This window comes from Salvelinus fontinalis, chromosome 4, assembly GCF_029448725.1.
Source record: "Salvelinus fontinalis isolate EN_2023a chromosome 4, ASM2944872v1, whole genome shotgun sequence".
NCBI classification, from domain to species: Eukaryota; Metazoa; Chordata; class Actinopteri; order Salmoniformes; family Salmonidae; genus Salvelinus; species Salvelinus fontinalis.
This window is the reverse complement of record NC_074668.1, coordinates 48,593,796-48,607,280: the sequence shown is the minus strand read 5'-3', so window position 1 is coordinate 48,607,280 and position 13,485 is coordinate 48,593,796. Positions and strand designations below refer to the sequence as shown.

The 13,485-nt window shown below is 46.7% G+C and overlaps 1 protein-coding gene across 8 annotated transcripts in view; it reads left to right on the top strand.

Annotated features, from left to right (window-relative positions):
- Positions 1-13,485, top strand: part of LOC129853913 (amyloid-beta A4 precursor protein-binding family A member 1-like) — a 113,222-nt gene that overhangs the window by 65,143 nt on the left and 34,594 nt on the right. For 6 of the 8 annotated variants that reach the window (XM_055920428.1, XM_055920427.1, XM_055920420.1 and 3 more), the window contains one exon: positions 8,195-10,022. In XM_055920428.1, coding sequence (XP_055776403.1) covers positions 8,280-10,022 — 1,743 coding nt within the window. In that variant the 5' untranslated portion in view covers positions 8,195-8,279. Of the gene's footprint in view, positions 1-6,554; positions 6,680-8,194; positions 10,023-13,485 lie in introns of those variants that run through there. The other 2 variants (XM_055920426.1, XM_055920425.1) reach the window with 2 other exon arrangements.

Sequence of the window (13,485 nt, the reverse complement as noted above, 5' to 3'; positions counted from 1 at the left end):
GATGTCATCTGGTCCGTTTGTGGCAGGGCTGAAATGCAGTGGAAATGTTTTTTGGGGATTCAGTTCATTTGCATGGCAAAGAGGGACTTTGCAATTAATTGCAATTTATCTGATCACTCTTCATAACATTCTGGAGTATTTGCGCAAATTGCCATCATACAAACTGAGGCAGCAGACTTTGTGAAAATTTATATTTGTGTCATTCTCGAAACTTTTGGTCACGACTGTATTTCCAAATACAGTGGGGAGAACAAGTATTTGATACACTGCCGGTTTTGCAGGTTTTCATACTTACAACGCATGTAGAGGTCTGTCATTTTTAAACAAAAATCCAGAAAATCACATTGTATGATTTTTAAGTAATTAATTTGCATTTTATTGCATGACATAAGTATTTTATACATCAGAAAAGCAGAACGTAATATTTGGTACAGAAACCTTTGTTTGCAATTACAGAGATCATACGTTTCCTGTAGTTCTTGACCAGGTTTGCACACACTGCAGCAGGGATTTTGGCCCACTCCTCCATACAGACCTTCTCCAGATCCTTCAGGTTTCGGGGCTGTCGCTGGGCAATACGGACTTTCAGCTCCCTCCAAAGATTTTCTATTGGGTTCAGGTCTGGAGACTGGCTAGGCCACTCCAGGACCTTGAGATGCTTCTTACGGAGCCACTCTTTAGTTGCCCTGGCTGTGTGTTTCGGGTCGTTGACATGCTGGAAGACCCAGCCACGACCCATCTTCAATGCTCTTACTGAGGGAAGGAGGTTGTTGGCCAAGATCTCGCTATACATGGCCCCATCCATCCTCCCCTCAATACGGTGCAGTCGTCCTGTCCCCTTTGCAGAAAAGCATCCCCAAAGAATGATGTTTCCACCTCCATGCTTCGCGGTTGGGATGGTGTTCTTGGGGTTGTACTCATCCTTCTTTTTCCTCCAAACATGGCGAGTGGAGTTTAGACCAAAAAGCTCTAATTTTGTCTCATCAGACCACATGATCTTCTCCCATTCCTCCTCTGGATCATCCAGATGGTCATTGGCAATCTTCAGACGGGCCTGGACATGCGCTGGCTTGAGCAGGGGGACCTTGCGTGCGCTGCAGGATTTTAATCCATGACGGCGTAGTGTGTTACTAATGGTTTTCTTTGAGACTGTGGTCCCAGCTCTCTACAGGTCATTGACCAGGTCCTGCCGTGTAGTTCTGGGCTGATCCCTCACCTTCCTCATGATCATTGATGCCCCACGAGGTGAGATCTTGCATGGAGCCCCAGACCGAGGGTGATTGACCGTCATCTTCAACCTCCTCCATTTTCTAATAATTGCGCCAACAGTTGTTACCTTCTCACCAAGCTGCTTGCCTATTGTCCTGTAGCCCATCCCAGCCTTGTGCAGGTCTACAATTTTAACCCTGATGTCCTTACACAGCTCTCTGGTCTTGGCCATTGTGGAGAGGTTGGAGTCTGTTTGATTGAGTGTGTGGACAGGTGTCTTTTATACAGGTAACGAGTTCAAACAGGTGCAGTTAATACAGGTAATGAGTGGAGAACAGGAAGGCTTCTTAAAGAAAAACTAACAGGTCTGTGAGAGCCGGAATTCTTAACGGTTGGTAGGTGATCAAATTCTTATGTCATGCAATAAAATGCAAATTAATTACTTAAAAATCATACAATGTGATTTTCTGGATTTGTTTTAGATTCCGTCTCTCACAGTTGAAGTGTACCTATGATAAAAATGAGAGACCTCTACATGCTTTGTAAGTAGGAAAGCCTGCAAAATCGTCAGTGTATCAAATACTTGTTCTCCCCACTGTATATTCCAATATTCAACTACTTGTTTTCAAATAAAACATATCCAAATACTTACTTCCAAATGACTTTGAAAGTAATTTAAATACCCTAAATAGTATTTGAACCCAGGCCAGGTGCATGCATATGTGTTTGTGTGTATGTGTGTGTGTTCAGTACTTCCCTACGTGTGTCAGTGATTAACTCCCAATGGCTCTTTTATCACAGGAATTAATGCTGCGTGACTCAACTGGAATTATGGGTAAATCTTTGTTGACGGAACGCTGTCAACATTAATTTATCCCACAATTAGTTAGACAAGTCGTTAGGATGAGGGGTAATTGATCGGCTGATAGATAAACCTTAATTAGAATGATAAAATAGAGGAGGAATGATCAGGGGAGAGGAGGAGATCTTGCCTAAGCTTTTAGACAGTGATGGCTGTAAACCGTCATGACAATATTGAGGCTTTGTAGCATTCAGAGATGAAATGGAGTAATTTCAAGTGTTCCATGTAACCAATGATTTATTCAATGATGCCTGTTTAAAATATGTGTGATAACTCTAAATGTGGCTGTACTTGTGCATTTTAGTATTTGTGTAAATACTGTGTATTTGAGTATTTTCAACTACTTCGTTTGGATTATTGGATTAATTGCAGTATCATTTCAGTGCCTTTTGTACATACATGTATTTACAGCCCAGTGCAATCAAAACGTGATTTTCCTGTGTTTTATATACACTGCTCAAAAAAATAAAGGGAACACTTAAACAACACAATGTAACTCCAAGTCAATCACACTTCTGTGAAATCAAACTGTCCACTTAGGAAGCAACACTGATTGACAATACATTTCACATGCTGTTGTGCAAATGGAATAGACAAAAGGTGGAAATTATAGGCAATTAGCAAGACACCCCCAAAAAAGGAGTGATTCTGCAGGTGGTGATCACAGACCACTTCTCAGTTCCTATGCTTCCTGGCTGATGTTTTGGTCACTTTTGAATGCTGGCGGTGCTCTCACTCTAGTGGTAGCATGAGACGGAGTCTACAACCCACACAAGTGGCTCGGGTAGTGCAGTTCATCCAGGATGGCACATCAATGCGAGCTGTGGCAAAAAGGTTTGCTGTGTCTGTCAGCGTAGTGTCCAGAGCATGGAGGCGCTACCAGGAGACAGGCCAGTACATCAGGAGATGTGGAGGAGGCCGTAGGAGGGCAACAACCCAGCAGCAGGACCGCTACCTCCGCCTTTGTGCAAGGAGGTGCACTGCCAGCGCCCTACAAAATGACCTCCAGAAGGCCACAAATGTGCATGTGTCTGCTCAAACGGTCAGAAACAGACTCCATGAGGGTGGTATGAGGGCCCGAAATTCGCCACTGGCGCCCTGTGCTCTTCACAGATGAAAGCAGGTTCACACTGAGCACATGAGCACATGTGACAGACGTGACAGAGTCTGGAGACGCTGTGGAGAACGTTCTGCTGCCTGCAACATCCTCCAGCATGACCGGTTTGGCGATGGGTCAGTCATGGTGTAGGGTGGCATTTCTTTGTGGGGCCGCACAGCCCTCCATGTGCTCGCCAGAGGTAGCCTGACTGCCAATAGGTACTGAGATGAGATCCTCAGACCCCTTGTGAGACCATATGCTGACACATGCACATTTGTGGCCTGCTGGAGGTCATTTTGCAGGGCTCTGGCAGTGCACCTCCTTGCACAAAGGCGGAGGTAGCGGTCCTGCTGCTGGGTTGTTGCCCTCCTACGGCCTCCTCCACGTCTCCTGATGTACTGGCCTGTCTCCTGGTAGCGCCTCCATGCTCTGGACACTACGCTGACAGACACAGCAAACCTTTTTGCCACAGCTCGCATTGATGTGCCATCCTGGATGAACTGCACTACCTGAGCCACTTGTGTGGGTTGTAGACTCCGTCTCATGCTCCACTAGAGTGAGAGCACCGCCAGCATTCAAAAGTGACCAAAACATCAGCCAGGAAGCATAGGAACTGAGAAGTGGTCTGTGGTCACCACCTGCAGAATCACTCCTTTTTTGGGGGTGTCTTGCTAATTGCCTATAATTTCCACCTTTTGTCTATTCCATTTGCACAACAGCATGTGAAATGTATTGTCAATCAGTGTTGCTTCCTAAGTGGACAGTTTGATTTCACAGAAGTGTGATTGACTTGGAGTTGCATTGTGTTGTTTAAGTGTTCCCTTTATTTTTTTGAGCAGTGTATATTTCCACACTATGAGGTTTGAATAATACTGTTATTTTTTTACATGCCCGGTGATGTAAGTAAATGCCCTTTTAGTGTAAGAACCGGTGATGTAAGTAAATGCCCTTTTAGTGTAAGAACCGGTGATCTAAGTATATGCCCTTTTAGTGTAAGAACTGCTTGAAAAGACTGCCTGAAATTTGAGCCTGTTTTGGTGGGATGGAGTTTTGGCCTGTCTGGTGATGTAAGTAAATAGACCAATACCAGCTAGTTTTCAGAGTACATATCCCTCGCTTTAGGCTCATCCAATAAGGCCCCTCACTCAGACCACTCCAGACACTCCTAGCAAAATTCTTGCAAGAGAAATTACTCTTCACTAAGAAGATATTTTAGTTTATTTTTGTGATAAAAATTGCTGTATTGGACCTTTTAATAGCTAACTTTAAAAGCATGTAATAATGTTAAAAATATGTTATAATGTAATAATGTTTATAATCAGACTTTCCAATAAAGCAATTCCAATTTATTGAAGCTGTTCAGCCCCACCTTCAGCAATACACTGTAGAGGCTAGAGCTGAATAGTGTGTTTTTCTCCTGCAGTATGAGCGAGAGAGAAGGGAAAAAAAGAGAGAAAGAAGGAAAGAGAGACAGACACAGAGAAAAAGAAAGAGAAGCATAGCAAATAATGGTGTGAGAGAGAAGAGGTACTGTAGTGTGGTGTGATCTTTCCATGACCACTATCTCCACACTGCCTCAGTCCAGAGCTGCAGGGGATTTCAGCACTTGGTGGCAGGAATGTGTGCGTGTGAGCAAGTGTTTTTGTTCATGGTAAGCGTTGATGTGTGTGTGTGTGTGTGTGTGTGTGTGTGTGTGTGTGTGTGTGTGTGTGTGTTAGTGTGTATGTCCTTGAAAGAGACCAGTTTCCAGTGAATCTCCCGCAGAGAGTGAGAGATGTGTAGACAGACAGACAGGTTGGAGGTCACAGTGATAGTGGGAATCCTAGCCACAGATCACCTCTCCCTGTCATTCCAGCTGGGTCACACCTCACTTCCGAACTGCCCGACCACATCAAGATCAAAGGCAGTAGAAGAGAGAGGGGTCAAGGTTCATAATGTAGCATTTTCAGGCATTTTAACTGTCATATTTCACTACTGTATGTTCTGATAAGATCTGTAAATTGATGTTCTGACACTTTTTGGAGGGTGTGAGGAGAGAGGTGAGAGGGCTGAAGAGGGAGAAGGAGTGAGGTGAAAGTGGGTGAGGAAGGTGGTGAGAGAGGATAGTTGTGAGAAGAGGGGGTGAGGAGAGAAGAAGGGATGAGGGGGTGAGGAGGATGGGTTCCATACAGTACAGTATAGTACGAACAGTATAGAGAAGAAAGGGGTGATGAGGACTGAAGGGGTTCCATATAGTACAGTATAGAGACACTTCAGACCCAGTGATGATCATGAAACATTCATGCAGTATGCTCAGCATCCTCCTTCACAGCAGTATACTAGAGCCCTCTACCATACCAGAGTCCTGCTGTGTTGCCCTGCCTTTGCTTCTGGCATTTACATTTGACATCAGAGGGCACGAGTGTAGGCACAGTATATAGATGAATCTATCTTCGCTTGAGTAATGGCGGTTACATACAGGTTACTGCCAAAATAAAGGAAACACTTAAGTAAATGAGGGATACAAGGTATATTGAAAGCAGGTGCTTCCACACAGGTGTGGTTCCTGAATTAATTAAGCATTTAACATCCCATCATGCTTTGGGTGATGCATGAAAATGCTGGGCAGGACATAAAACTTTGGCCATTATTTTGGCTACCATGGCTATGCCCCCATATGATGACAATACCCCCATCCACAGGGCAATAGTGCTCACTGAATGGTTGGATGAGCATGAAAACGATGTAAACCATATGCCATGGCCGTCTGAGTCACCTGATCTCAACCCAATTGAACACTTATGGGAGATTCTGGAGCGACGCCTGAGACAGGGCTTTCCACAATAGCCATCAACAAAACACCGAATTATGGAATTTATTCGTGGAAGTATGGTGTCGCATCCCTCCAATAGAGTTCCAGACACTTGTTTAATCTATGCCTAGGTGTATTAAAGCCGTTTCGGTCTTGTGGTGGCCCAACGCCATATTAAGACACTTGATGTTGGTGTTTTCTTTATTTTGACAGCTATCTGTAGGTGCTCCTTTGTTAGTTGTTCACACTGTGTATGGATACAAGTCTGCGTCAGGGACTGATGTGTGTGGTCAATCAATCACAATAAATATATGTGTGCATGTGCCTCCCTGTGTGTGTATTCATCTAAAAGCAACCTCTTAGATTTACAGAAGATCTTCAACATTCTGTAGTATGTCAATTGACAGCAGTAAGTCTTACTACTTCAGCAGTTTCTCTCTCTCTCTCTCTCTCTCTCTCTCTCTCTCTCTCTCTCTCTCTCTCTCTCTCTCTCTCTCTCTCTCTCCCTCTCCCTCTCCCTCTCCCTCTCCCTCTCCCTCTCCCTCTCCCTCTCTCTCTCTCCCTCCCTCGCCCTCTGGACTGTCACAGTGTTGTGGTTTCATTCCACTGCAGCCTCTCCTGATGTAGCTACCTTCATTTGGATATACAGCTGTTATGTTTCTCTCTTTTTTTGTGGTCTGCCTCCATCTATATTTTTTCCTCCCTCTTGCTGTTGCGGGTAAGGGCTGCCAGGTCCCGAGGGAGAGGGTGTGTTTGTGTGTCTATGTACGTGTGTTTGAACATGCATGCGTGCATGCATACACGTGTGTGTGTGTGTGTGTGTGTGTGTGTCCGTGTGTCCGTGTGTCCGTGTGTGTGTACGTGTGAATGTCAGCCTGCATGCCTGTGCTTGTATGCCTTGTGTGTGTGCCCGCCACACTTGTGTGTGTGCAAGTGTGCGGTGGTTGCTAAGCAGGAACAGAGAGGAGAGGAAAGGTAGTTTCCTTGTTGCTGCAGTCTGAGCACCTCACCTAGTTGTTGTCAAGGGAGACTATCACCATGGTTACCACAGATGCGCGCTCTGGCTGTGTGCGTGTGTAGTTTTAGATCCTTTCTGTGCTAATGAGATGGGGTGTTAGCCCTAGACTGACTGATTCCCATGCTTCATTGTGAATGAGAGAAAATCCTTCTCATCTACTCATTATGATTCAACAGAGCCTCTATTCTCATTCTCTGGTGGTCTTCTGCAACCAAATACTAATTGTTGGCAGTTATTAAATTAACATTCCTTTTTGATCGATTGACTACAGTAAAGAGTTGGAAAGTGTTTCTGGAATGAAAACATAGGGCTATGATCATTCTATTGAATGTAGTCCAGTGATGATGTCTGATTTAAAAGTTTACATTTAAGGAAAGCTTTGACCAATCTGGGTAATGATATGATTAAAACAGAGGCCCTACATTCCTTTCAATGTTTTACTGAATGTGTGATGTTAGTGGTGGTAGTCATACATCATTTGGAGTTGATATTTCTCCTCAGAAACATTGCCTGTTACACTTTGATTTCTACTCATGTTAGTTTTCCTCTGGGACTGTGTGTGTGTGTGTGTGTGTGTGTGTGTGTGTGTGTGTGTGTGTGTGTGTGTGTGTGTGTGTGTGTGTGTGTGTGTGTGTGTGTGTGTGTGTGTGTGTGTGTGTGTGTGTGTGTGTGTGTGTGTGTGTGGCATTCTCTCTCTTCCAGAGCTGAAGACGTTAGCGCTTACTTTCTCTCTCTGCCTGCTGTGGATCTTGACAGCACAAAGTGGGTCAATGTCACACACACGTGTCCTTGTTTTGTAACCAGTTATAGAACCGGAAGAGAGAAGAGGCTAGACCTCCAGGTGGTCTTTATGACAGGAAGGGTCTGGATCTGGGGATCGTTCTGTGTGGGTGGCTGTGTGTGTTGGGTCTGGGGAGTGCTCTTTGCTATGAGGGGTGAGGGGAGAAGGAAGGAGCCTCAACAGGTTGCTAAACAAGAAGTTCTGAGGTCTATAATCTAGAGTTATCACTGTGATCCAGCTGTCTCATACGTTATGGCATTAAAGACTCAATACTGGGATTGATGGAGGTTTCACTAATGTAAAACAGTGTTTTTTTTACTAATAAATCGTTTTTATTGAACTTCCGTCTTCTACGAGTGACTTAATACCTTTTGTAGACTATGTTTTAGTTTGTAGTAGCATTGTAACTCTCTCCTCTCTTTCTTTTCTCTCAGAAGCCCTTCCACTGAGCTGTGTTTTTCCCAGACGGCAGGCGATGCATTCCGCCTAGACTCTTTCCCCGACCAAACCGAGGCAGCCATGAACCCCGAGGAGGTGGAGCATGGCCAGGAGCTGATCGAGCCCGTAGAAGCCGACCTGCCCCCTCCTCAACGCCGTCGCCACGACAACCGCACCGCCACCAACAACGGTCGACCACGGCAGCCTAGCAACCACAGTAGTGAAAACAACAACCACGCTGCTCCCCGCTACAGGAGATATAATGACGCTCCTGGCGCAGGTGGCAGCAGGGTCAGAGGGGCCCCACAATGCAGGTCAACAGAGGAGCCAGAGGCGGAACTGCACCTGGGGGCCCAGTCCCCTCCCCAACCCCAGCAGCAGCAGGCCCAGGGTCAGTCACAGCCCATCCTGCGTCCTGCAGTGACACGTTACCGCAGACAGGGGGACAGCGAGGCCAGGCTCAGAGCACAGCAGCAGAGACACATACAGAGACAGCAGAGAGAGGCTGAGAGGGTACACCAACAACAACAACAACCTCTGCCAACCCCACAGCCTGTTCACTCTCTACCCCCAGAACGAGAAGAGCCGGAGGAGGATGAGGAGGAGAGAGGGAGGTATACAGAGAGGGAGACAGAGGGGGATAACTTTGCGTTAGCCCGTTCTGCCAGCACGGAGAGCGCTTTCCACACACACACAGACCGGGCGGAGGGCGACTGCGTCATGGCCCTAGATCTTGAGGCAGAGGACGAGGGCGGTACTTACGAGGTGATGCTTCGCCCAGAGGCGGAGGGATACACAGAGAGCGCTGAGTCAGAGCAGCACCATCCCCACCCTCAGCCCAACCTGAACCTCAACTACCCCCCTCAGCCCCCTCCCTTACCCCGGGAACCCCTACCAGACGTTGGGAGACCCCCCAGTCAGGAGGAGGCAGAGGAAACCTTGAACCCTGGGGGTGGTTACTCTAACTACGTCTACACCCAACCTCTCAACCTCCATGGGGGAGGGGCCAGGGTGCCGGGGGGACGGGACAGCAGCGTCGAGGAAGGGATGGAGCCTAAAGACGAGGCATATTCTGAAGCCTACCACTACTCCCTGACAGAACATGTGTATGAGGAGATCAACGACGCGCCCTCTGCTGCTGCTGCTGAGGGGGCGGGGCCTACAAATGCCAACGAGAACCTCCAGCAGAGAAAGGCGGGGTTCCGTCTGTTTGAGGGGAGGGACGGGGGCGGGGACTACTGGCAGCAGGAGGCAGTGGGGTCGAGGCTGCACCACTACGACGAGCGCTCGGACGGCGAGTCAGACAGCCCTGAGAAGGAGGCGGAGTTTGCTCCGTACCCGCGGGCAGACAGCTGCGACCAGGACGGTGAAGAGGACATCAACATGATCGTCAGAGAGAGTGCCAGCTCTCAGAGTCTGGAGAGAGCTGCTGCTGGGTTGGGGGAGGGAGGGGACAAAGAAGACATGATGAAAGGAGGAGAGGAAGAGGGAGACTCTTACAACTCCCAATCCGACGCCCCCACAGACTCCAAACATCCCAAGGGAGAGATGGAGATTGAGGGGGATGAGAGAGAAGGAGAGAACGTTCCAGCCCCAGCAGACAGTCCCTCTGAGGACTCGTCTGGGGTTCGTAACAGTCGTGAGAAAAGAGACGCCATCACCCTGGCCATAAAGGACATCAAGGAGGCCATAGAGGAGGTGAAGACCAGGACGGTGAGGTCACCCTACACCCCTGATGAGCCTAAAGAACCCATCTGGGTGATGAGACAGGACCTGAGTCCCACCGCTGAGTGTTGTGACCTGCAGCCCTCACTAGGGGGCGACGTGAGTACTGGTTTTATACAGACTAACACTAGTGTGTGTGTGTGGGTTTAGTCACCTCATCTGTGTGTTAGTGATTGTGTGTGCGAGCGTGCGTAAATGCGTGTGCATGTGTGTGGTCACCTGACACACTGTAATGGAGCTGGTTGCTTAATAATGATGTAATTCTTATATAAAGATACAGTAGATAGCGGCTTGAGTTACAACCTCAGACTGGTCAGGACAGGAAAGAAGAAGGGTCTCTTAATAGTCTGAAGTGGCTTCCTTTCCTTCCCTCGTCTCCTTTCTCTATCTTTATTTATATGAAAAGACAAGATGGGTGAGAGCAATATGGAGGATGCTAACTATGAAATTAGCTCGTCTGTCCAGTTCTTTCAAATCAGTACAATAGGAGAGGGGGTAAGGAAAATAGGAATCAACTTTAGACTATTGAGACACAGCCTAGGAAAAGGTTTGGTTGTATGTTGAATGTACTGGATCATGATCCAGAAAGGCAAAAGCAGAAGAGCTGAATAACACATATCCTTCTGGCTTCAAGACCACAAGATTAGATCCCTCTCACTTCTTCCTCTCTCCATCATTTATCTTTCTCTTTACCTCTTTTCTGTCTCACCGTCCCCTTCTCACTTCATATCTCTAACACTTCATCTCTCTTTTTCTCTTCCTTCTTTATCCCTCTCTCCCTCAGAGGGGTTGTTTGTCACACACTGGTTTTGCTTTCTGAGTGGTGGCTGTGAGGACAAATGATCCTCCTCTCCTGCCCTCCCCTTTTGACTGCTGCAGTAGCTATAGCGCGGGTAGGTTGGTTGAATCGTTTGACCAGCGGTCTCATCTCATCAGTATTCCTCCTAGCTCTGTGGTTGCACGCCACCTTTCCTCTCTTAGCTTCTCCACTACACAGTCAGCCTTGCAAATGGAGCTGCCTTGGCCTGCCAGACCGAGACAGCCTGACACTGATAAGAGGGGGAAGGGGGTAGAGTGTAGGTTAAGAGAGGAAGAAAGAAAAGGGGAGGATGGAGAAGCGAGCATGAGAGAGTGAGGGAAGAGTCAGAGAGGATTGCTGAATTACAGAGTGCGAATTATACCGTGACATTCAGGGGTCACTATTTTTTTCACGGTACCTCCTATGTTTTCAGAATGTTTTTTATGTGCCTAATAGTAAAGATGTGTCTTCTTTTTTTTTGACACAGAGATGGGCATGTTCGTTTAATTTGGAATAAGCTTTTATTTAAAAATGTACCACTGTAGCAGTACAAATTGCATTTTAAACAAATAGGAGAATAGTTAAATTAGCATTATTTAGAGACACCCCCCCCCCCCCCCCCTTCACCAAAGTTTGACTTTGTTGCATTTAGGGAGACTCCTGTCTCATTCAGGGAGATGGCATGCAGATGTCAAACAAATCAAATCAAATTTTATTTGTCACATGCGCCAAATAGAACAGGTGTAGACCTTACCGTGAAATTCTTACTCACAAGCCCTTAACCAACAATGCAGTTCAAGAAATAGAGTCAAGAAAATATTTACTAAATAAACTAAAGTTAAAAAAAATACATATATAAAAAAACAAAGTAAAGTAAAGTAAAAAAGTAAAGTACAGTAAAAAAACAATCAACAAGTAACACAAGAAAATTACGGGCCTTCCTCTGACACCGCCTAGTATATAGGTCCTGGGTGTCAGGAAAGGGGGAATACCTAGTCAGTTGTATAACTGAATGCCTTCAACTGAAATGTGTCTTACGTATTTAACCCTGCCCTTCTGAATCAGAGAGGTCCGGGCAGCTGCCTTAATCGACATCCATGTCTTCGGCACCCGGGGAACAGTGGGTTAACTGTCTTGCTCAGGGGCAGAACGACATATTTTTACCTTGTCAGCTCGGGGATTCGATCCAGCAACCTTTCGTTTATTGGCCCAACACTCTAACCACTAGGCTACCTGCCACCCCTGGGCCATACGCAGTACACTCTGTAGTGCCTTGTGGTCAGATGCCGAGCAGTTGCTATACCAGGTGGTGATGCAACCGGTCAGGATGCTCTCGATGGTGCAGCTGTATAACCTTTTGAGGATCTGGGGACCCATGCCAAATCTTTTCAGTCTCCTGAGGAGGAAAAGGTGTTGTCATGCCCTCTTCACAACTGTCTTGGTGTGTTTGGACCATGATAGTTTGTTGGTGATGTTGACACCAAGGAACTTGAAACTCTCGACCCGCTCCACCTCAGCCCCGTCGATGTTAATGGGGGCATATCCGGCCCTTCTTTTCCTGTAGTCCACGATCAGCTCCTTTGTCTTATTCACATTGAGGGAGAGGTTGTTGTCCTTGCACCACACTGCCAGCTCTCTGACCTCCTCGCTATAGGCTGTCTCTGTCTCGGGGAGGGGGGCTGGTACAGGGAGGTTGGTGGGTTGAGGTGGTGGGGAGAGGGGGGTGGGGGGTTTACGCCACTGGAGCTCTTACTCTTCTGTATAACTACCCAGGGGGCATAGTAGTGATGAGAGTGGCTAGTGGATGGATGAACACTTTACTACTGTCACGCTAGCTTGAGAAATCCCCTCCGAGTATAAAAGACTGTGCCTCTTCAAACGGGGAAGAAATGATGGAGAGAGATTCTTTGTACTCACTCAGACCTCTGGAGACAACAACGGACTCATGTCTGGGAGCAGGCAGTCATTTGGGTTTTAGTAGAGTCACGCAACACACACACAAACACATTCAAGCTTATCATATTATCCGAAAGGTGTGCCGCATGAGCGGTGAGCTGAGGTAATGTTTGTTGACCTTTAGTCATAAGAGCCTGACACTGTCTAGAGATGTGAGGAGTTGATGCCATTGTATCAGATCACACGCATCCCCTGAGAAGGTCAAAGCCATCAGCATAGTGGTTTATCACATACACATGCGTACACACACACACACTATACTTAACAAACAGAGCCCTGCTAGATTACTGTCTGTCTCCTATCCTGTTATTGAGAGACTCAATAATTAGCTCTGTTTGTCTTTTATTAATTTCAGACAGCACAATGTACATCTGGTTTAGAGCCAACCACCAGCTCTCATGGAGTTACTGCTGGTACTAATGTTGTTTTTGTGTGTGTGTGTGTGTGTGTGTGTGTGTGTGTGTGTGTGTGTGTGTGTGTGGTGCGGGGAGAGAGAGAGAGAGAGAGAGAGAGAGAGAGAGAGAGAGAGAGAGAGAGAGAGAGAGAGGAGAGAGAGAGAGAGAGAGAGAGAGAGAGAGAGAGAGAGAGAGAGAGAGAGAGAGAGAGAGAGAGAGAGAGAGAGAGAGAGAGAGAGAGAGAGAGAGAGAGAGAGAGAGAGAGAGAGAGAGAGAGAGAGAGAGAGAGAGAGAGAGAGTTGGTTGATGGTATCCTAAATGAAATTATAACATATACAGACCACAAATTCCAATTGGCTATACTTAAACTCTTTAACATCATCCACACATCCGTACGACAGACCACGTATTC